Source organism: Urocampus carinirostris, chromosome 19, assembly GCF_059441175.1.
Source record: "Urocampus carinirostris isolate Australia breed hairy pipefish chromosome 19, RoL_Ucar_1.0, whole genome shotgun sequence".
NCBI lineage: Eukaryota > Metazoa > Chordata > Actinopteri > Syngnathiformes > Syngnathidae > Urocampus > Urocampus carinirostris.
The window spans coordinates 7,255,429-7,280,483 of NC_142367.1; the positions used below are offsets into that span (position 1 = coordinate 7,255,429).

The 25,055-nt window shown below is 42.4% G+C and overlaps 1 protein-coding gene across 1 annotated transcript in view; it reads right to left on the reverse strand.

Annotated features, from left to right (window-relative positions):
- The window catches only part of ankfn1a (ankyrin repeat and fibronectin type III domain containing 1a), a 108,681-nt gene that overhangs the window by 22,838 nt on the left and 60,788 nt on the right, over positions 1 to 25,055 (reverse strand). The window contains 4 exon segments of the mRNA XM_088323868.1: positions 1,785 to 1,898; positions 3,355 to 3,549; positions 6,610 to 6,820; positions 16,011 to 16,206. Of these exon segments, the coding sequence (XP_088179994.1) occupies positions 1,785 to 1,898; positions 3,355 to 3,549; positions 6,610 to 6,820; positions 16,011 to 16,206 (716 nt within the window).

The following is a 25,055-nucleotide window of genomic DNA, read 5'->3' on the forward strand; positions in this document are numbered from 1 at the left end:
TGCCTGTTGTGCTCCAGGCTTCAAATGTAAAAATTGAAGGAGAATATGCCCACTGCCCGATGATTGCTGGGATGGGCTCCAGCACCCCCGCGACCCTACTGAGGATAAGCGGTGCAGCTGATGAGATGAGATGAGATGTTTATTTGAGGAATTAACTTCTTGCCCTGAAGAATTCTCGTGCCGGCGTGATGAGGAGGCCCTATTGTGGATGCATTATAAGCCTTCGGTACCGTCCGTAATCATGGTAAATGTGAACTCTCTAACAAATAAGACCGACGAACTGGCTGTGCTGGTGAAAAACATCAAAGTGTACAGGGAGTGCAGTTTGCTGTGTTTTACAGAAACGTGGCTGGCGTCTAGCATCGCGGACGCTAACGTGGAGCTACCCGGCTTCAGCGCTGTTAGGACAGACGGCGACACAATAGCCTGCCGGAAGCGGAGAGGAAGTGGACTCGCTATCTACGTGAACACAAGGTGGTGTAACCCTGGGCACAAAGATTTCCATCTGCAGGGACGTCGAACTTTTGGCGTAGCGTGGACGTCATTCACTCCGCTGTTGCTAAACTACAACACAGCACCCTGAGGCCATCCTGTTAATTAACAAACAAAAGGATACTGCTGGAAATGTGAATTTTTCTACGGGGATGAATAATGTATCTCTCTCTCTCTCTCTCTCTCTCTCTCTCTCTCTCTCTCTCTCTCTCTCTCTCTCTCTCTCTCTCTCTCTCTAACTGAACTCATACAGGATAACAAAGCGAGTGCCTGGTCAATCTTAGTGCATATAAGTTTTAAAAGGAGGTGACGGACACATGACAAATATTCACACTAACAATCGCAGAGTTATTTGTACATGGACATTTTTTTTGACCTGTCAAATAGGAATATTTCCTGCTGTACACCTGACAAGTTCTCATTGCATGGTTTAGGAATACTATGCTAAAGCAGTATCTTCAACTGATGGGTTGGGACTAAAAAGTGGGTCGCGGACCCATTTTTATTGGGTCGTGAGCCTTTGCCTTGGCAAAATAATGCTAAGAAGAAAAAAAACAGAGGGTTTATTTCTCTCACTAACAGTAATGCCCTGCTCGATCTCCTCTTCCACATGTCATTTTATTGTTCTTGTGTTGGTTTTATTTGCTTTTCCTACCCATAATAATGGGTCCCAAGAAAGTTAGCAATAAGGAGAAGGAAAAGTGGAAAAAAGTGACAAAGATCGAGTCGAAGAAAGAAACAATTGCGAAATACGAAAATCGTGTACGAGTGTCTGCCGTTGAAGCGCTGCTGGAAAGTACAGTAATGGTTGTAAAATGTTGTATTTTTAGCTTTTTACAAGCATATTAATCTTCATTAACTACATAATCAAGTGATTGTTGATGTTTAGGTACACACTTTATTAATACTTTTAATTTCTTTTAGTATTTGGAAATTTTAAAGCAGTTTTGAGGGGTCACTTATTTGAGAGTACATAATCTACTTCATGCTGCTTTCGAGGGTCATTTTGTTTTTTTAAAAGAAGTTGAATATGTTCTACTCTTTCTGCTCTAAACAGCACAATCATTTCAGTGGATACATTTGAGAAGTGGAATTGTCTTCGTATTTGGCTCGCATCTTGTAATTAGGGTGGAATGGTGGGTCCTTAAGTCAGACTAGTTGAGAACCGGTGTACTCGAGACACTGTATGTCCAAGCATATGTGAGCATTGTCAACATCTGTTTGAAAACTGGGGCAAGGTGATGTGAAAATGCTGCATTTGTGATGGCATGTCCCACAAGTCAACTGCATACCTCTGTACTTTGTGACAACGGTGGGTTGCAGACCGCGAGGTTCTTGGAATATGACAGTCAGTGTGGAGCTGCTACTGACGCTCAAATGGACCAACGAAGGAGCTTCAGGGGTACCTAAGCAACATAAACATAAAAAACCAAACAAAAATAGGAAGATGAGTTACAAAGTACCCTAAATTCCGAAGTACAGAGCGCACCTCATTGAAATTCAATTCAATTTCACACCTGGCACCAACCGTGAAGGGAAATTAGTGTCTGTGCCTTGACCTACTGAATGCTAAAGGCGCCTTGCCACCACATACCTGACACCATTTTCACCAGCGTTGATTTTTAGTTCTGCTTTGAGTTGTTTACGTTACGTGTCTACGGATCATGTGACCATTCAAAATGGAGATTACAAAGACTGACACATATTTATTACTGCACCAAAAGAATACGCCAATGGCTGTTGCATAAAATGTGAGCACTGTATTTCTGGACGACTCCACCACGGAATCCATAGTGAGAATAGTGCCAGATTGCAACACAGAGATTAAGTGTCATCCTTCATTAATGATTGACCACATTGCATTTGCTTGTCACTGTTCTTTAAGAATTAAAGGAAACTAAAATGTAGTAAAAAAGTTGTGGCTTGTGGTCCGGAATTTATGGTTAATTCTACTTTTTAACAATCTCAGAAGTGGCATTTTGTCACTTACCGTCACCTAAAAATTACATCATAGTTGCTCTGGGCGACAGTAAGAGCTTAGCTTAAAAATAGGTGACCAGAGCTTTGTTTTATTTTTCTGAGCTCTGTGCAAATATCATGTCGTTTTTACTTGGCAGCAAGTGGCACCCCCTGCAAATGGAATGAAATATGCTTAAAGGCACAGTGTGTATTATTTACTGTTCCCTAGTGGTTAAAGTAACATTATTGATTTGGAAAAAAATGTTTAATAGTACTTTATTCGATATTTACATCATACTCATGATGTGTCAATTTATACATCCAAATTGGACAGCAATAGAAGTTATCCATCAAAAATGCTAAAATTCTCTTTCTGTTTCATCTAAGTCATAGTTAGGTTGCTGGAGTTTCCTTTAATCTTCGAGGAACAATGATAAGAAAATGCAATTTGGTCGGTCACCGTGGTAACCACCAATGACAACAGCACAAAAATCGCGTCTGTCACAGACCAGGAACGGATACAGGACCCAATAGTGCTCGTTTTCTCAGTTTTTATTAATAAAGAGGGAGAGTAAGGCTTGGTTCCACGATCCGATTGCTGACGGACAAGAGGAACGAGCGGTGCGGAAGTGACACTTCCGTGTCTGGCGAGGAGGATGGGATCAATCGGCAATCATGACAGCGTCTGTGTTGCAATCTGGCACTATTCTCCGCAGTATGTTCGATAAAAGATGTATATTTCATTGTCCTAATTTTTCGTTTGTTTATTGTCATTTTCCACATAATTAAATCAACTTCATGCTAAATTTTGAAATTATCCGATTATTCGACCACTTGTTTCAATAGTCAGTGACTAGTCGACGATTAAAATAGTATGCAAAAAGAGATTTGTGGCTGTCTCACGTGCTTGTCGGAATCCGGTCCTCATGCGCTTGTAGAGCTTGCACTTGGACTCCAGGACTCTCAGCTGCTTGTCCTTGTGACATGCGTCCAGTGACTGGCCATCTCGCTGTGGTTGCGCTGAGAGGTCAGCGACGAGCTGCTCCGTCTCTGCTATCAGCGTCTCTAGGTAGGCCTCGCGGCTCTCCGGGCTCAAGACTTCCAAGAAGGGACACACGGACAACAGTAGAAGTAAATTAGAGATAGTGGCGTGACCGGACATGAACCTCAAGGGGGTGGGGGGGTGGGTGTGGGGGCACAACTTTCATTACCCCCTTATAATGTTTGCATAGCACTAATGCGCAATTAACATAGGCAACAACACATCCACAGCTTCCATCAGACTTGATTATTTGAAAAAATAGACAGCCGGCTCCCTTTCAGACGCCTGAAGGTAATACACATTTTTCCATTTGTACATTTTTATTAAGTATTTAACAGGTGAAAATTATTCTGTAATTTACCGTTTAAGATTTGTAAATATTGTAATTCATGTTTCCAGCGTTTTTAAAGGACAATGTGTTTCACGATAATTTTGTGACACCGAAAAGTCCATTTTTTTTAATTGACGTTTTGTTAAGATGTGATTCCTGTAGCATAATATAATTAGGGTTAAAATTAAACGAGTTAAAAGTCCACTGGAGATTAAAAAATAAAAGATATTATATTTTAGTAGAATAACAGTTTTTCATTTTTAAATATCAATTCATTTTATGCCTAATATTATATTAATATTGGTCTTTTTTCTCTTAGTTTATTTTTTCTCTATTATTTATTTTTATCTTGTTTTGTTTATTCCCTTAACCTTTTGTTTCGTTTTATCGCTTTTTTCCTTCTTTTATTAAAATGTTCCTTTTTCCCCTTTTTATTCTTTTGTTTCCCAGCTCTTTACTTCCTTAGTCTTGCTTATCAATTTACTTTTTTTCTGCGTCTTTTTCCTTTTTATTTTCTTTTTTTCCTACTTTTGTTTTTCATTTTTGTCTTTTTTTTGCTTTATTTTTCCTCTTTTTAAAGTCAATTTGTGCATAACGGTACAAAACATTGGTAATATATGGATTGAGCCACAAAAACAATCTAAAGAGCAGTTTGGGAGCCAAAATGATGTCAATGATGTTAGTAAAGAGACGTTATGAGGGAACTGACACACACACTGTGTGCTGTAGGACGCGGAAGAGTTCACACTAGTGTCCGCTGACATACACAATATTATACAAATGAATACTATATGCGGTTGCCAGATTGCACTCAGTATTACATCCACTTTTCTTTGAGTGGGTAGACCCATCGTGTCCGTGGGTGGGCATTGCCTACCCCTGCCCTCCCTGGTTAATGCCACTGATTAGAGACATAGTTTTTAAGCAGGACTCCTCATTCCCTCAGCCACATGTCAAACTCAAGGATCTCTTGAAGGATATTATGCAGAATTCTCTCCCTGTACCGCAGCTTACCTTTTGTGGTTTTGATACGCGCATTGTGTTCTGCATTCTGATTGGCTAAACAGTCGCCCCACCCCTTCCTGCCTGACTTGAATAACGCTGCGGTCTGAGGTTGAACAAGTACATAAAACAGCTTGACAAACCTATATTACAAACGCGCAAATCTTTAAATATTTCCAGTTTCTCTATACGCTACCATGTCAACAAAACACTTCGGACCCCTAAAGGAACGTTTGAATTCTCAATATGCTAAAGAAAGGTACAAGCATTTTATGCAAAGTTTTTCCAATAAGCTCCACCAGATGGCGCCAAAATATCATCTGAAGTAAAAACGAAGTGTCCTAAAATCATCACCTTTTTGAAATAAATAGTGTGAAACAGTATGGCAGAAAGATTATTTTTAGAAAGTATTTTCAGTGGTTCAAGAAATCCTAGAGCCTGTTAATAGGGTTTGTTCTTTGGTTTCATTGTATAAATAGAGAGAATGTAATCAAAAAATGAATAAAAGGTTTCTATATCACGAATTTTGCCCATCATGGGTCCTTTTTGAACACAATGCTTGCTAAAAAACGAGGGAGGATACAGCGTTTTTCTAATTTGAGCGCATGTTTTTTTCTTTTTTTTTTCTCCCGGGTGTTCGAATTCTCACAAAGCTGAACAGAGGTAAGGGCGAAGTTTTGGCATGGACAAAGGGGACGTGTGTCCCCTGTATTTAAGTTGACACCTTCTCTCTCTCTCTAAAGACAGTTCCTTAGTGTTTTCCCTCCCCGCAGGTCAATAGTCAAAAGTCCTCAACAGTACATTTTCCTTCCACTCTCATATAAATAACATTACCAGGTCTTTCACCTTCGCTCCAGGAACTGTCTTTGCACCTCCTTCACCCCCTACACCTCCCCATACACCTAAAAATCAGGTCGGGCCTAAAATTTCAGTTATTAGACTCGTGTTTGGGCTGAACAGACAGTTTTTATTCTAAATTATGCGCCCGTCATTGTTTTGTCTTTCTTTTTTTGTGTGGTTGTAGCACACACTGGGTTGGGCAGGGTGCTCAGCAGGTCGGTGCTGCATGAGAGAGGGACTGACTCCATTGTGAAGATCCTCCAGAATGGACAAAAGGATCAGCGCGACAAAGAAAAATAATTGAAGAACAATGACAGATAATTAAAAAGAAATGAAAAAAAAAGCAGCAAGAGAGAAAAGCAGCAAGAGAGAATAATAATAATAATAATATTATTATTATTATTATTATTATTATTATTATTATTATTATTATTATTAAAATAATAATAATAATTTCCTTGTATTGTCATTCTGTGTAACAATGTACACAGAACGAAATGTCGATTGCACCTGACCCGTTGTAGCGAGCCGATGCAGCCGCAGCCAACAGAGGGCGCCGCCGACCACTTTTTAAGTCTTAGGAATGACTCGGCCGGGGCGCGAACCACCGACCTCCCAGTCTCAAAGCGGGCGCCTTACCATCTAGGCTACTGAGCTGGTGTAAGCCCAGTCCTCACAAATTAAATATGGAAATTTGTGTTTTCTTCAGGCTTGGTCCCTTAAATCAAGTTAATTGGTCGGGCTCGGGGTAGGTCAGGCTTTAATACCCGCAAGCCTCGGTTGCGCTGATTTTTTTTTAGGCCCGATTTTACCTCTATTTCTAAAACAAAGATCATTTAAGATAAAAGAACCAGGCTGAGGTTCAGGTGAACCTTACATTGTGTTTTGAAAAAAAAAAGTAAGATTATTTTTTGATTTTAAAACAAAACTCTGAATTACTCACCGTGTGGTCCTTCCATGGCACCGACTTTGAGCAGCATCTTGGCGATGTGCGCATTGTTGGTCATGACGGCGACATCGAGCGGTGTGAGGCCCTGGCTGTTGGGCGTGTTCAGTTCTAGCTCATCGGCCGTCAGCTGGCTCAGGATGATCTGCACCGTGTCAAGGTCCTGCTGCTCCACCGCCTCGAAAAGGCAAACTCTGCCTAGCATAGTCTGGACACATTTGCACATAGCTGATTATTCCCATGCCGACCGTCCTTTTGTGTGTTAGATTGATCCAAAGATTCCCGTGCGACACCACTGATAACAAGCGAATACAATTTGGTCCATTACCGCAGCAACATTTTTTTTTACATCTGTGTTGCAATCTGGCACTATTCTCAACAGTTTAATTACCCTGCCACTGTCATCTTTAAATATAGGGCTCACATTTTAAGCCATGCAGCTCAAATTCACAAACAATGGAAAAAAAGATGACTTTCATGTTTGGCATTGAATGTGTTAACATTTTGGGGTTTTTTTTAGACAGTGGAGTAAAAGCAGCTTTACATCTGAAATCACCACAATCATCCCAAACATAAACTCAAGTGGGAGCTATTCCTCAATTGACAGACTGCTTTGAATAAATGTAAAGGAAATCCCAAAAAATATAACGTCCGATCAAAAACTACCAAGCTGGGCCTACTAAAGCTGATAAAATGCTCAACGTGTCTGTTTTAAATCTTTTGTCTCTTTCCTAATTATTTGACTTAAGTAACCAGAGTACTTTGAAGAGCAGTTAAGACATTCAAACATTATTAAAAGTAAATTCATGAAATATTTTTTTAAAAGGAAGTTGAACTCGATGAACGACATAGAATGTGAACAGCTAGAGGCATTTGATTGGAGATTGAATTAGGGATGAGACGGGAACACAGAGTTCAGGCGGAGGAGACATTGAATTAGGGCGTCCGAAAACCGCATCTTTATTGATCTTCCATACGGAATATATTCCTCAACACTCTGCCAATGTGTTTTTTTCGCACGAAATTGGCTGCCTCCCAGACCAAAAACAATCACATCTTCAAAATTGAAATTATTATCTCATTCAATGCCTGATATTTCTCTCAAACGAGAAGGGCTGGTGGAAGCCAATTATTGCTATTTTGACTCATTTTTGAAGGCCGATAGAAAATGTTGTTCTGTAGCTATGTAGGGATAGGACATATAAGAAATCTTGAACCCTCATTTTTCTTAAGATAAAAAATGATTTCTAGCTTTCTTGAACATTTTTGTTTCCAAGAAAACTTCTGAGAAAAGTGGCTTTTTGTGAAAGGATAGATTTTAAGCAGGATCATCACTTTACTGTTTTTTTTTTTTAGCTTTTGTGATACTTATACAATATCTAAACCAGTGTTTCTCAACTGCTCTGACTTCGGGACCCATCATTGTACCCTAATGGCAAGTAGGGATCTAAATCAAGAAAACAATTCTCAAATGTATGGAATGAAAGAATTATGCAGTTTAAAGCAGATATATTAGAATAAATTCACCTTTGTAAAAAAATTTAAAAAATAAATAAAAAGGAAGTGCAAAAATACTTCCAGTACTGTATATAGTGGCATATAAGCGTGCATCACATTTAAACCACCCCCTAAAACGGCTTTTAAAAAGCCACATACTAAAATAAATGTATAGCTTAAATATTTAAGAAATATAAACCCAAACAATGATAATTATTTAATTATATATATTGTAAATAATAAAGATTAACATGCTGTAAAACGTCAAAAGTATAACATTTGGAAACCATTTACTTGACCTTCCAGCAGCGCTTCGATGGCAGAGACCTTCCCACAAATTTTCGTGGACCCATTATTATGGGCAGAAAAAGTAAATAAAACAAACAGATTCACTCTCAAATGCAATCGGTACGACGCTGATTGACTGAACAGGAACAAGAGATCGAACAGGGCAATAACGCCATCTAATTTTAAGGGGTGTAATTGATCCTGTTTTTTCCTTCTTAGTACTTTTTTGCCTAGGCAAAAGCCTCCAACCCACTGAAAACGGGTTTGCCACCCACTTTTGGGTTCGGACCGATCAGTTGAGAAACACTAATTTAAACTCATCTCATCTCATTAGCTGCACCGCTTATCCTCAGTAGGGTCGTGGGGCACACGGGGACAGACAACTCACTCGCTCAGTCACACCTAGGGACAATTTGGACCGGCCAATTCACCTAAAATGCATGTCTTTGGAATGTGGGAGGAAACCAGAGTGCCCTGAGGAAACCCATGCAAGCACGGGGAGAACATACAAACTCCGCACAGTAAGGCCGGTAGATGGATTTGAACCCACGCAGGAGGTTCCCACAACCTCAGAACTGTGCTGCACACGCGCTAACCACTGCGCCGCCGTGCTAATTTGCGTGTGTGCTTCTTAAGGGCGGGTTTTGGGGATTGCGGGTGGCGGGTTCATTGCATTACTTTGCATTATTCTGTTCTGTTTGACTTGAGGAAACCTGTACTTGCCCGTTCTGAGTAAAAGCCTGTTTTGTGAGTATTGCTAGTCTGAGTTCCTGTTTGCCTGTAAGCCTGTTTTTGTTTTTGTCCCTGAGTGTTGAACAACTTTTATTACCTTAATAAAAATAAATGATTGTTAACGCGAATGAGTTCACCCTTCCTGCCTCCGATCTGGTCCGGTCTCGTGACAGAATGAACCCGCCAAGATGTGAACTCAGCGAACGATCCCAACACAATTTGGGGAGAGCTGGAGGACGCCGTTTGGCAAGCGCCCAGTGAGGTCACCTTCCCTGCCCATTCGAACCACGGCCCCGCCCGTCGTGGGCATTGCTGTGCCTCGAATGGGCTCCCCGGGAAGATTTGACGCCGACCTGTCCGACTCTCCTGCCTGCCTGTTCGATTCTCCTGCCTGCCAGTCCGACTCTCCTGCTTGCCAGTCCGACTCCCTTGCTTGTCAGTCCGACTCCCTTGCTTGCCAGTCCGACTCCCTTGCTTGCCAGTCCGACTCCCTTGCTTGCCAGTCCGACTCCCTTGCTTGCCAGTCCGACTCCCTTGCTTGCCAGTCCGACTCCCTTGCTTGCCAGTCCGACTCCCTTGCTTGCCAGTCCGACTCCCCTGCCTGCCTGTCCGACTCCCCTGCCTGCCTGTCCGACTCTCCTGCTGTTCGCCTGTCTGATTTCCCCTGCTGCTTGCCTGTCTGACTCCCTTGCTTGCCAGTCCGACTCCTTTGCTTTCCTGTCCGACTCCTGCTTACCTGTCTGACTCTCCTGATGATCGCCTATCTGATTCCCCCTGATGACCGCCTGTCTGATTCCCCCTGATGACCGCTTGTCTGACTCTCCTGATGATCACCTGTCTGATTCCTCCTGATGATCGCCTGTCTGACTCCCCTGATGATCGCCTGTCTGACTCCCCTGATGATTGCCTGTCTGACTCCCCTAATGATCGCCTGTCTGACTCCCCTGATGATCGCCTGTCCGACTCCGCTGCCGATCGCCTCTCCGACTCCGCTGTCGATCGCCTGTCCGACTCCGCTGCTGATCGCCTGTCCGACCCCCCCTGCCGAGCGCCATGTCTGACTCATCCAACGCCGACGGCACTGCCTCTCCCCGTTCCTGGGTGTTCGGAGGAGGGAGCGGGGTTGCCCTCATCGGGAGCGTCGACCCATTCCGGGGTGCGAGGTATTTATTTTCTTTTTTTTGGGACCTCAGGAGCTGTCCCTTAAAGGGGGGGCTCTGTCATGTCCAGCATGGTCGCCGTGGCGACCGGCTGGCCCCGCCCTCTTGGCACCGGCTGTAGCAGATTTTCTAATTTGCGTGTGTGCTTCTTAAGGGCGGGTTTTGCGGGTGGCGGGTTCATTGCATTACTTTGCATTATTCTGTTCTGTTTGACTTGAGGAAACCTGTACTTGCCCGTTCTGAGTAAAAGCCTGTTTTGTGAGTATTCCTAGTCTGAGTTCCTGTAAGCCTGTTTTCGTTTTTGTCCCTGAGTGTTGGACGACTTTTATTTTCTTAATAAAAGTAACTGATCGTTAACGCGAATGAGTTTACCCTTCCTGCCTCCTGCCTCCAATCTGGTCCGGTCCCGTGACAACTCCTGCCATATAATGATGATTTATCATTCTGAAATCATTCCCAGAGGCTTGATACTTATTGATGAGCAACACCAAACCCTTTATAATAGTTTTTTTTAAATAAAAGAAGAAAGACATGTTTTTACATTTTGGCACTTAGGGACAATGCTTCTGACAACGTATTTATATGTTATGGCATTGAATGAGTTAATGCTGACAAGCCATCCATCCATTATCTGCACTGCTTATTCTTAGTAGGGCCGCAAGGGTGCTGGAGCCCATCCCAGCTATCTTTGGGTAGTGGGCAGAGGACAACCTAAACTAGTTGCCAGCCAGTCGGAGGGCCACAGAGACAGACAAGTCACTCGCTCATTCACTTCTAGGGACATTTTGGACAGGCCAATTAACATGACATGAATGTTTTTGGAATGTGGAAGAAGAAAGGAAACCAGAGTGCCTGGAGGAAACCCATGGAAGCACGGGGAGAACATGCAAACTCTACACAGAAAGGCTGGTAGCTGGATTTGATCCCATAACCTCAGAACTTTGCCACGGACGAGCTAACCACTCAGCCGCTGTGCTGCCAATTCTGACCAGTAGTTAACAAATTAGTATTGCACTGCTTGAATTGTGACTGATTTGATTTCCTACTAGGAATGTATTCCGCAGTTGCTTGGAAACCAAATGGTTTCTTTTCCACTCAGGCACATTTGGTTTTACAGCGATAAGAAAATGGAACATTTTCCAGGTGCCGTGGATGAAAAATCACTAGTGATCTCAAGCGATACAGATCATAATACATTTCGAATTAAGGTTTACTGTATACATCACTTAAGATCTCAAGTAATGCAGATAATGGTACAATTCCAATTAAGATTTACTGTCAATAGGGAAAAGTTTGCTCAATTTAAGAGATGTCTTGTTGATTTTGGGGAATTGTTATAACCCTTAAAGGGACAGTGTGTATTATTTAGAGCCTCCTAGTGGTAATTTTTTTTACTGACTCACAAACAGCAGTTTTTCCAGGCAGAGATTTATCTATTCCAGGCACGAACAACATTAAATTTCAACACAATGTCTTGCAGACAGTTAGAGGGGGTTGGCCGATATGAGAAAAAAAGCCTAAAAATGAAAATGGTCTGTATTTATATAGTGCTTGTAAAGCGCTTTACAATGTGCTTCACACTTTTCCCTTTTACACACTAACTAACCAATAGCAGCGTCAGCCATGCAAGGCAACTACCTGCTAGCGGGGGCACTAGGGATTCAGTGCCTTGCCCAAGGACACTTTGACGTATAACACGGAGGAGCCGGGAATTGAACTGCAACCTCTTGATCCCAAGACGAGCGCTCTACCTCCTGAGCTAATGCCACCCTCAGAGCTTTTGGTTTTGCTGACCCCAGAAAAACATCCCACTCTACCAGACCAAAACGACTTAAAATATCAACACCATCTTTTACAGACAGTCAGGTAGGTTACCCAAGATGTGAAGACTGCCCCAAAAAGCTGACCATACATTTTTCTGTTTTCCCACTCATCAGCGTTCCCAGGAAGACATTCTACTCTCTCAGACCAGAACAAGTTTGGCTTTTTTTCATTTCGCCAAGCACTTGGAGGTGCCTTGTATGAAGTTAAAGCGCTATATTATTATTATTATTATTATTTTTTTAACTACATTTGAAATAGTTTTTTTTTACTACTAAGACAGGTTACCTCCAGGTCTCAGCCAGGCCTGTACCAACAATAAATCCCACGCTGCAGCTAACCAGTGGACTTCACTGGGTTTTTACAACCAAACCTGCCGTTAGCCTTCCTGCATGATGAGGAAAGCAAGCCAGTCCCTCATGTTTCAATCCAAGTTTTGCAGACTAGGTGTCTAAATCGGCTCAAACTGGGTCTTTGAATTGTTCGTTTAAATGTTACCACATTTTCACATAGCCTTGATTGGAAGCTTTTAAATACACTACCTTAGACAACTAGTCAAGTCAAGTCATGTTTATTTGTATAGCCCCTAATCATAAGAAGTCTCAACTGGCTATACAGACTATTACACCATGCCCTGATCTAAAACCTACGTGGGGGCAAGGAAAAACTCAAACACCTCAGTATAAGGAAATGAAAAAACCTTGAGAAGGGACTGCACATGTGGTAGGTTAGATCATATTACCTTGATTTCTAGCTGTCCTGAACTGGCTCCATGTCAGTTTAAGATGTGATTTTAATCACCCCCTGTTCTTTGTTGGAGCCTTTGCTTGCAAAATGCTGGTATACAAGTAATCCCAAGCGCCAAGAAGAGATCCTCAGGCTTATTCACTTTTTATTCCTCAAATAATTCCAATCGACCTTTGCTGTTTTGTTGTTCTTGTTCAATCTGAATAATCTTACATTTACAGTCTCTGGATTTCTTTCTTTCCCATTAGCCTTAGTTACTGTAAATTCCGGTCTACAGAGTGCACTAGATTAAAAGGCGCATGCTCAAATTTAAGAGTGAATCTCAACTTTGTCTTTGTACAAGCTGCCCCAGATTTTGGCATACACCCGTCGCCAACCGCGTGGGGGATTTGACGTTGACGCCTTTGGCTGCAGAACGTTGTTTTTAACTCTACTGTAAGTTTTGTACGTGATGTTTTTTCAGCTCATGTGACCAAGATGGAGATTACCGGAGCGATTACAAAAAGGATCACATATTTACTACTACACTGAAAGCAAACGTGAATGAGGGCTGCGTCATGTAAAATGGGAGCCCTATATTTTTCAATGACAGCGCCTGGGAACACACAAATTTGCCCTGTTTATTATAACTCCTAGCACCTGTGAGTGAGTTGACCAAACATCTGCGGCTCATGTCTGGCCACACTAATGAGGTAGTCTATTAAGGACAATTAAAGGGATACACAAATTCTATAACATACAAAATGAAAGAAAATAGTATATGTTTTTGCATAATATCTATATATGTATATTTAATTGGTATATTCCGAATGTTTTCTGAAATAATGCATTTTGAAGACAGCCCGTCTCTTCTTTGACTTCATGAGCAGTGGCGTCATCCAAGTGCCACCGGCACCCTCACAAGCCAGTCACCATGTTGTTGAACGTGGTAATTAGTCAAACAGGTTAAGTGTTTTAAGCCAAATTGTGGTAGTTTCTGTGATTAACACCTAGGCGTTGTGTCGCTGGTTGGTGCAGCAATGGTACAACAAATGGTGATCAGCCAAAATGGGGTGAACTGGAAAAAATAACACACAGAGAGCTAATGGCGCTAACCAAGCCAGGGCGGGGCAAGCTAGTTGCTGCGAAAGAGGGCTAACGGAGACTAATCGGCAGAAAAAAGGGAGGATTGATGACCGAAAAACATGCAGTAGGCAGCCAGACTACACAGGAATCAACAACGAAAAGTGGCAACATCAACAAACACGTACCCGGCCGGATACCACCAATTGACACAGCAGGCTAACCACTGCCAGGGGGGGCTAAAAGGAACTATCAAAGCCAGCCTGTCCGACCAAAAACACAGTAAGCAGCCAGGCTAACAACAACAAAAAGAGTCAACGTCAACAAGCACAAACCCCGCTGGGAATAACCAATGGACACGGCTAGCCGGCTGCTAATGGGGGCTAACCTGGAGCAAACAAAACTGGAAGCTTTTGGCGACCCTGACGCAATTGGGGAACTATCCGGACAATATTATACCAATTGCAAGACACGCGGCGAAAAACACACATAAAAAGCCACAATTGCCTGCCTAAACGGTGGCGAAGGGAAAAAAGGAACGTACACTGTGATGGCAGCAGGAAAACCTCACACAACTTTTGGGGATCGAAGCACGCAAATCAGACAAAACAATTCCAAGTCCCCAAGCAACACGGTAAGCCAAGTCACAATGTCTGAAAGCAACAATGAGCTGTACGCAATCGCTGTTCACTACAATCGCTGTCTTTTTTGGACATGTGTCATATGTTATTTCAACCATACCTGCCATAGTTAAAAGTATTGCATTCGTCCTCTGATGTCTCAGCTGAAGGGGATGTATCGTATTTTCATGACCATAAAGCACACATAAAAGTGTCGGTCGTTGCTGAGGACACGATGAGGCTGCCGTTCACACTGCAGCGCTTAATGCTCAGATTTTTTGGTGAAATCCAATGTTTTTGTAATATTGTTCACATTTCAAACGAAATATGACTTGTATGCAATCTACTGTAACTTCTATGTCCTGTGTGAAGGTGTCAAGTGTCCAACTTGTGCAGAAAAGGACACGTGACATCATACACAATGCGTCCATTGTTTGCGGAAGTACTCGTGGATTCTAACGGCGTAGTGCATCTAGCAATTTGAAATTTATGGTGCATTCTTTCTGTTTTTTCGTCTGCCGTGGTGTGTTGATTTCTACACTACACCGAAGAACATAGAAATCGAGTAGCCGCAAGACAATTGAAGAATAATGAATCGATGGTTCGCAAGTAGAGGAAGCTGAAAAAGAACTGTGACAAGTTTTTATCTGTGTGTTTTACTTTGTAATCAGTACTTTGATAAACCACTACCAAAATCAGTTTTTCTCCCGCTGTATTTTTTAAATACGCACACTTGTGTTCTCGTCTGTGTTGTAAGGCTGCCGCAGCAGGTGTTTACCATCATCCAGTCTGCCTTGTGTATGTGCTGAATGAAGAAATAGAACCAGCACCTTCTAACAGAGGGCGCCCTATGGTCGTGAAAATATGGTACGCCAAATCAGTGGACCTTGAGACTAAATTCTTCGAGTCCCACGGCGCGGGGAATATTTTGCAGCATATCTGCATGAGTGTGGGGAGGATCACTACACGTTCTGCGCCTAATTGAAAAAAAGTATTGGTCTTTTATAATCTCTTTATCAGCTAGTATGACAGCGGCAGTAGCTCAGGAGGTAGAGCGCTCGTCTTGGGATCAAGGGACCCCAGTTCGAATCCCGGCTCGTCCGTGTTACATGTCGAAGTGTCCTTGGGTAAGACACCTAACCCCTAACACCCCCAATAAGCAGGTTAGCGCCTTACATGGCTGCACGGCCGCTATTGGGAAATGTGGAGCACATTGTAAAGCGCTTTGGGAAGTCATTGACTTGAAAAGCGCTATATAAATGCAGATCATTTCATTGTAGTGTGTGAGCACCTAACACTGCCAGTACCAATACCTTCGATCTGCTGCTTACCCATGAGCCAGGCAAACTATTTTTAAAACTCTTCATCAGCACAAATCACACGTTTTAATTCAGGCCTATGTTTTACCACATTTTAAACATGTCACCATGCTTTCAAATTGATGAGGTGTTATTACAACGGAGCAACTCACTGGAGTCTTGCGAAGACGGTCGGTCTTGCCGAAGAAGTAGTTGTCCTCGAAGGATGACGTGCTTCCCCGCAGCTTTTCCGACAAGTTGCGATAGAGGCGCTTGGCGGCATTGGGGGAGGCCGGCCCTCCTGGGACCTTCTTGGCTTGGGACAACTGCAAGTTCTGCATCTGCTGGATCAAACCACCTGTAAGGCGTCTAAGAGGGGGAGGGAAACAAGCAAATACTTCATATTAACTGGTAATGTTTATTCCCAGAGGAAAGAAAAACATAAAACCCTTGCAGGTTTCTGATTTGAAGGTTTTTTAAGATCTAGAGTATATCACAAATATATTTTTGGGACAAATATTTCCCCGCATAGATGTAAAATGTAAAATTTAATTTTCAGTTTCAGGAAATACTTCCTACTACAATTTACTACTGGGAAATGCTACCTTAACTTTTTGGATGGCCTATAAACATCTAAACACGTAATACAATAAAACTTTATGTACAATTTCAACTGTGGTTGACACACACAAATCAGGTGGCAAACATCTTTACACATAAACAATAGTACATTGTTTGTTTGTTTGTACATGATTCAAATTGAATCGTTTCTCCGGCGCCGTCACGAATGGCAGCCACTCCAGCAGCTCCCGTGTTATTTTCGATTGTTCTCAGCTCAGGGATGCTGCTGGAAAAGTGAATTTCCCTTCGGGGATGAATAAAGAATCTATCTATCTATCTATCTATCTAATCCATCCATCCATCCATCCATTATCTTCCGCTTATCCGAGGTCGGGTCGCGGGGGCAGCAGCCCTGAAAGGGAAGCCCAGACGTCCCTATCCCCAGCCGCCTCCTCCAGCTCATCTGACGGGATCCCGAGGCGTTCCCAAGCCAGCCGAGAGACATAGTCTCTCCAGTGTGTCCTGGGTCGCCCCCGGGGCCTCCTGCCGGTGGGACATGCCCGGAACACCTCCCGAGGGAGGCGTCCAGGAGGCATCTGTATCAGATGCCCGAGCCACCTCAACTGGCCCGTCTCAATGCGGAGGAGCAGTGGCTCTACATAGAGTTCCTCCCGGATGACTGAGCTTCTTACCTTATCTCTCTAAGGGAGAGCCCAGCCACCCTGCAAAGGAAACTAATTTTAGCCACTTGTATCCGGGATCGTGTTCTTTCGGTCATGACCCAAAGTTCATGACCATAGGAACGTAGATCGACCGGTAGATCAAGAGCTTTGCCTTTCGGCTCAGCTCCCTCTTCACCACGACGGACAGGGTCCGAATGACGGCAGACGCTGCACTCGTGAACAAGACCCCAAGATACTGGAACTCCTCCACTTGGGGCAAGATCTCGTCCCCAACCTGGAGGAAGCATGCCATCCTTTTCCGACTGAGTACCATGGTCTCGGACTAAGAGGTGCTGATCCACATCCCGGCTGCTTCACACTCGGCTGCAAATCGCTCCAGCGATTGCGGCCTGAGGAAGCCAACAGCACCACGTCATCTGCAAAATGCAGTGATGCAATGCTGAGTCCCCCAAACTGGACTCCATCCCCACCAAGGCTGCACCTAGAAATTCGGTCCATACAAGTTATGAACAGAATCGGTGACAAAGGGCAGCCATGGCGGAGTCCAACCCTCACCGGGAACGAATCCGACTTACTTGGTCTATAATAAATATCCAAAATTGATACGTAATCCTGGCACTAATTAACATTTCATAGTGCTCTGTTTAGATCTAGCATGCAGCTGTCTTCTTGGGCGCGACCCGTAGGACCATGCCGTACCAACTAATGCGCGTTGCTGTTAATTAAGAGGCAAAATTGTCACGACCAGAACAGAATCAGGACCCAATTGCGTAACGTTTACCACAGGTTTTATTGAAAGAAAGAGGAAGGGCTGCGCCCACGGTACGGCGTTGGCTAGACGCGAGAAGCAAGTCACTCTCGCACTCGGATTGTGAACCGAATGCGGAAGTGGATCTTCCGTAGCGAGCAATGGCGGTGTCAGGGACGGAAAAATAGGTCGGTAGCCGGGACAGGGAGAACTAAAACCTGGTCAGGGTCGGAAACGTGTCGTAAGCCAGGACGGGAGAGTAGACGTAGTCTGGATCAAAAATGGGTCGTAAGCCGGGACGGGGGAGCAGACGTGGTTGGGATCAACAGGTCGTAGCCGAAGACAAACGGGAGCAAAAACGGGACAGGCGGGAGTCAGGGTCAAAAAAGGCTTGCCTTGTATCAACAGACATTCGCAGACGGACTGACAACAGGAGAGTGACAGGACTGGGTTTGAATAGGGACAGGGAGCCAATCAGAGCCTGCAGCGGTTAGCGCCAAATGAGCAGGCACAAGTGATTCACATCAGTAATCATGACAAAAATGATATGCAATGGCAAATAGAAGACACTAAAGAGGAATGTCGGCATTGTTTTTAAGCAGACTTGTTGAGAAATATGGCCACAATTTCAAGCATTTACAAGCGTGTCACTCAAAATCAAGCACCTTTAACATTTGAAAACAATATTACATTTCAAGCATTTTCAATCACTTCAAACACCCTTACGAACTCTGATGCTTATCCTGGTGTGCCACATCTGATGATGTTCTTGACTGCACTGTTATCAATGGCAATAAAGACAATACTATTTTATTTTAATTTGATCGCACAGTTAATACATGTTATTCTATCAGAATCGACAGCTTGAATGAATGAATGAAAACTTTTATTTTGAACATTAATATAAAAACAGGACAAATACAATGAGTCAACAACAAAATACTGTCACATAACATGTTCGAAAAGAGGTAATCAGAAGCAGATGCTTATTTTTCCTACCCCTTTATCTTCCCTATTAAATACATTTTACAAATTCTCCTTTCCTCTTATGTCTAATATAACAAAATCTCGTGGATATACTTATTGAATAGCTCAGATAACAATAATTATAATAATTACTATGATCACATATTTTATACACTAATCTTCGCAATACCCATCCCTCAACGTCATAATGCGCCTAGTTACCAATGTCACTGCGGCACCAATGATAATAACAACAATAAAAATAAACATAATATTTATAATAACAGTTCTGAGATTGTTTCAGATTCCTACTATAGCAGAATTCTGGATTGAGACTTTTTATCTTGAACAGTTGTAAAGTTTCGGGTAAGTATCTCGGACGATTGGCGCAAGGTAAGTGCCGCGCATAATTGTTTTACAGTCGGAAGCTGCTGCCGATCGTTGTTGAAGGGCATCCCCTCCCACGGCTGCTAAGACGCTCTTTGGCATCCGACGCTTACAAGTGAGTATGGGTTGCTGTAAAGGTTGCTCCCGTGTCCGTAGGCAAGTAGCCCTTCTAGAGGGACGTGTCCTTGAGCTAGAGCAGTTTAAACGGAAAATGTTAGGTGCCTCGGACACCACTGCTAGCGTGGGTTGTAGCGAACCTGCTAGTCCGGTTAGCACTAGCCCTAAACGGCATGCTAATCGCGGTGAGCCATTTCAGATGCATAACAAGTTCAGCCCCCTAGCTAGTCCAACTCCACCCCGGTCTACTGGCTCCCGCACCCTAGTTATAGGTGACTCCATCACCCGTAACATAAAGCTTAGCACCCCAGCCTCGGTTATGTGTATTTCTGGGGCCAGAGCACCCGACATTGAGGCTAATTTGAGGGAGCTGACGAGCAAACCTAGGACCAGGACAGGGCTAGTTACACCGATATAGTCATTCATGTCGGCTCTAATGATACTAGAATGAGACAATCTGAGATTACAAAGAAAAATATTGCTAGGACCTGTAATCTCGCCAGAAAGATGAGTCGGCATCGAGTAATTGTCTCTGGCCCCTTGCCTGCGAGAGGCAATGATGAGAGGTTTAGCAGACTAGTCTCGCTAAACCGGTGGCTGGCAAGTTTTTGCAATCAGAAGGGATTTAGGTTTGTGGATAACTGGCCTGCTTTCTGGGGCCGACCTGACCTGCTGAGGAGAGACGGCCTTCACCCTAACTGGGAAGGTGCTCTCACTCTTTTTAAAAATATAGATTACTGTTTAAGCCTTCCATGACAGGGTACACTAGTGCAGGCCAGGTCACAGGTGATTAGGGAACCTGTAACCATGGGTGTGGAGTCTGTAACGCTAGAGCTAACTAGCGCTATGCTAGATTCATGCAATTCACATAGTTTTTGTAGTTTAGAGCGTTCTACTGACTGCACCATACACCCTGATTTATACTCTTCTATAGCATCTTCTTCTGTGCTTCTTACCTCTGTTTCTCCCTTGTTAGGTGAGGAGGGAGAAGAAATAACATTATTTTCTACCAATAGTCATCCTGCTACTCCACCTGTCAACTATATTCCTGTGGTATGGAATTCGGGCCGCATCTGCCGTCATGCAAGGCACAGGACCCGGGACAGGCAGTATAATCCTGTGGAGGTTACCACTAAGGTTGCCATTAAGGTTCAAAACTCGCGAAAGGTTTCAGCTCAATCCACAGTGCTGAAGCTTGGCCTTCTGAATATTAGATCACTAGCCTCCAAGGCTTTACTTGTCAATGACCTTATTAATGAACACAATCTTAACCTTATTGGCCTTTGTGAGACCTGGTTAAAACCAAATGAGTTTGTAGTGTTAAATGAGGCTTCTCCCCCTAACTTTGTGAGTTCGCACTTGGCACGACCATGCAAAAAAGGTGGAGGTGTTGCTCTTATATCGGAAGATAAGTTGAAATTTACTCCTAATACCCCTACTAGTTTTATAACGTTTGAAGCACTTCTTATGTGGTCCTTAATGTCAACACCAATTTATTTAGTTGTTGTGTATCGCCCACATGGACCATACTCAAATTTTTTGGAAGAATTTTCGGAACTGTTAACAGACTTAGTAACTTATGCGGACAGTGTTGTAATTATTGGTGATTTTAATGTTCACATAAACTCCCCATCAAATTCACTTGCAATTGCATTTAAGTCACTGATTGATGCATTTGGTTTCAATCAAATAGTCGATGTGCCCACTCATAAAGATGGGAACACTCTAGATCTCGTCCTGACCCGTGGCGTATTAGCCTCAAATGTTACAGTGTTACCGTATCCTAATGCCATCTCTGATCATTATCTTGTTAAATGTGAGGTGCTGTTTAATGTTTACTGTGAAAAGGAAAATTTAGGCTTTAGCAGTCGCAATATCCGCCCTAAAACGGTGTTAGCCTTAAAAGAATTATTACCTACGGTAACTGCAGCCTTCCCTTCGTACACTGGGTCTGTTGACTCACTTACAAACAACTTCAATACTGCTTTGGTTAATGTTCTTGATTCTGTGGCTCCCCTAAAGTATAAATTTCGACCCAAGAAGAATACACCATGGTTTACTGAAGAAACTAGGTTACTCAAACAAAGTTGCAGAAAAATTGAACGAAAATGGCGCACTACTAAGCTGGAGGTTTTTCGACTGGCCTGGTGTGACAGTTTGCTGAAATATAAAGTAGCTCTTGCCTCAGCTAAAGCTTCGTTTTTCTCTAACATTATTGTTAAACATAAGAATAATCCGAAATTTTTGTTTGACACAGTGGCGAAACTTACCAGACAACAACTTAACCCAAATGGTTGCACTTATTCTGCTAACGACATTATGGAATTTTTTTATAAAAAGATTCAACTAATCAGGAATGAAATTTTAAAAGAACGCTCTGTTCCTCCTCCTATATCAAGGATGTGGAGCTGTTAGGTATGGACCGTGTCGGCGGTTGTTCAGAAACATTCTCCAGTTTCAATGATTTGTCCCTTGATAATCTAACACAGATGGTCAGTAGGGCCAAACAAACTACGTGCCTGCTTGATCCGTTTCCAGCTTCACTGGTGAAGGATCTGTTTGGGATCTTAGGACCATCAGTTTTAAATATTATTAATATATCGCTATCCTCGGGTATTGTTCCTGTAGCCTTCAAGTCTGCCGTCATTAAACCCACGCTTAAGCGACCTAACCTTGACCCAGAAAGCCTAGGTAATTATAGGCCAGTGTCAAATCTGCCATTTTTTGCGAAATTACTTGAAAAGGTCGTTGCACAGCAGCTAAATGACTTCATGTCAGAAAATAACCTTTTTGAAACTGTCCAGTCAGCATTTAGGGCAAATCACTCTACTGAGACAGCCCTGGCTAAAGTAACCAATGATCTCCTTTTAACAATAGATTCCGGTGCCTCATCAATGTTACTGCTGCTGGATCTCAGCGCTGCTTTTGATACGGTCGACCACAACATATTATTGGTTCATCTAGAACGGATTGGTATCTCAGGAGCTGTACTCTCGTGGTTTAGCTCCTACCTGTCAGACAGGTTGCAATGTGTTAACTATGGCAATCTGACCTCTAAACAATCTAATGTCCCCTGTGGTGTTCTTCAAGGCTCTGTACTTGGCCCCCTTCTTTTTAGTATTTATATGATCCCGCTTGGTGACATTATCCGCAAGTATAATATTAGTTTCCATTGCTATGCAGATGACACTCAACTGTATATGCCACTGGAAAAAACTGGACATTTAAGTTGTAGAAATCTGGAGGTTTGCCTTACTGAGATTCAAAGATGGATGTCAAATAATTTTTTAAGCCTTAACCCAGAAAAAACTGAAATGTTGATTATTGGTCCAGCTCACTGTCGTCAGTTGTTTTCAAACACTACCCTGAACCTAGACAAATGTAATATCACCCATAGTGACTCGGTCAAAAATCTAGGTGTTATATTTGATCCTAATCTGTCGTTTAAGTTACACGTGAAAAATATTACTAGAATAGCTTTCTACCACCTCCGTAATATTGCGAAGATTCGTTCGATGCTGTCCCAATCAGATGCAGAGATTTTAATTCATGCGTTTATTACTTCTCGGCTTGATTACTGTAATGTATTGCTTTCTGGTCTCCCGATGTCTAGCATTAAAAGTTTGCAGTTGGTTCAGAATGCGGCAGGTAGACTTTTGACTAAGACCAAAAAGTTTGAGCATATTACATCTGTATTGGCCAACTTGCACTGGCTCCCAGTCCACTTAAGATGTGACTTTAAGGTTCTCTTATTAACATATAAATGTTTGCATGGGCTTGCACCCTCTTATCTCTCCGGTTTGATTTTCCCCTATGTTCCTGCACGGAGTCTGCGCTCGGAAAATGCCGGTCTACTTGTGACTCCGAGAGCCAAGAAGTCTGCAGGCTCAAGAGTGTTCTCCATCCGGGCCCCGGTGTTATGGAACGCCCTGCCTCTGGAGATAAGATCTGCAACCTCAACGGAAGTTTTTAAATCGAGGCTTAAGACACACTTCTATTCCAAAGCATATGATTGATGCCCACCTCATCTTCTGTTTTGTCCTGTCTTTTTCCGACGCCTGCCTGGCTGATACAAAGGAGAAGGATGATTTGGGATGGGTCAGCGGACCAGCGTCTGACCTGCAGCATGTCAACCCCTGCATTTACCAGCTGGCAGAGACGGAAGGCAGCGTCGTGGCAGTCATAGACTTTCTGGACTGGTTTGCAGGCTGGGGGCGTCGTTGATGTCATGCACTTTCCGGACATTTTCAACATCTTACCTAATGTTTACTATTATGTGTACAGTAATGCTAATTGTAATTCACCCTGGTCAATCCTGGAAGGGGGATTACCACATGTGAGGTCCTTTCTCATGGTTTTTCTTTTCTCCTCACACTGAGGTTTTTGAGTTGTTCCTTGCCCGCATGCTGGTTTAAGATCAGGTAACTGTGTAATTTTGTAATTGTAATCCTGTGCAGTCCTTTGAGACATTTTTGTGATTAAGGGCTATATAAATAAATGTGACTTGACTTGACTTGATATAATAATAGCAACAATAACAACAAGTTAACCATGAATGAATGAATGAATGAATGAATGAATGAATGAATGAATGAAAACCTTTATTTCGAACATTAAAATAAAAACATAGTTTTAAACTTAGTATTTCCAATCTCCCTCATATCCTATTCTCTTCATCCCTGTATTTTGCCAGTAATGCTTTTTTGTATTTCAATTTGAACACATGGATAGTTGGACATTGTTTGATCTCATCTTGTAAATTATTCCAAAGTTTGACTCCACACACAGACACACACATACTTTTCCTGGTTGTTCTCACCTTTTGGATTTTGAATTCACTACAGCCACTCAAGTTATAATTTCCCGCTTTCCGAGTGAATAATTTTTGTATGTTTTCTGGCACTATGTTTTTGTTGACCTTAAATAACAGTTGAAAAGTGAAAAATTGTATTAAATCATCCAATTTTAATAATTTGGACTGCATGAATAAAATATTGGTATGATCCAGATATCCTACCCTGTGTATGGTTCTTATTGCACATTTTTAAAGGATAAAGAGGGGCTGTAGTGAACTTTTGTAATTATTGCCCCAGTCTTCTGCACACTATGTTAAATATGGCAGAACGAGAGAACAATATAATAAATACAATGCATTATAATTTAAAATAAATTTGGCTTTATTGATTATTGAAATGCTTTTAGGTACCTTAGTTGGTATGTGTCTGATGTGTGTTTTCCAACTTAATTTATTGTCTATTATGACCCCTAAAAACTTAAATTCTGATACTATGTCTATTGCAACACCATCCATTTTTACTTCTAAATCTTCATTTGCCTTACGATTATCAAAGAATATTACTTTGGTTTTATTTAAATTAAATAGTTTATAGATGTATACTGATAATTGTGTATTTTCTCCTCAGCAGTTGACCACATTATCATCACATTTTGATGGTTTGTCTATAAACTATTTAATTTAAAAAAAAAAAATTATGAATCAATACTGATTATTGTATGATTACAATTAGTTATATGATTATGATACTGAATTCTTATCTTCTTAGTAATAAAACCATTTGTGTTTGAGAACAAACACTGAAGTGGTTTTCTGGTGTGAATCAGGACTTCCTAATGGGATTCAAGCACACAGTCCTACTTCTGACAATGATTTGTCCCCGCCTCAATTGTCAACACTGGCAGTGCATTATGGCATTTAATTTGTGTCAGCAGAAATAGTGGTCTTTAGCGCATTACGC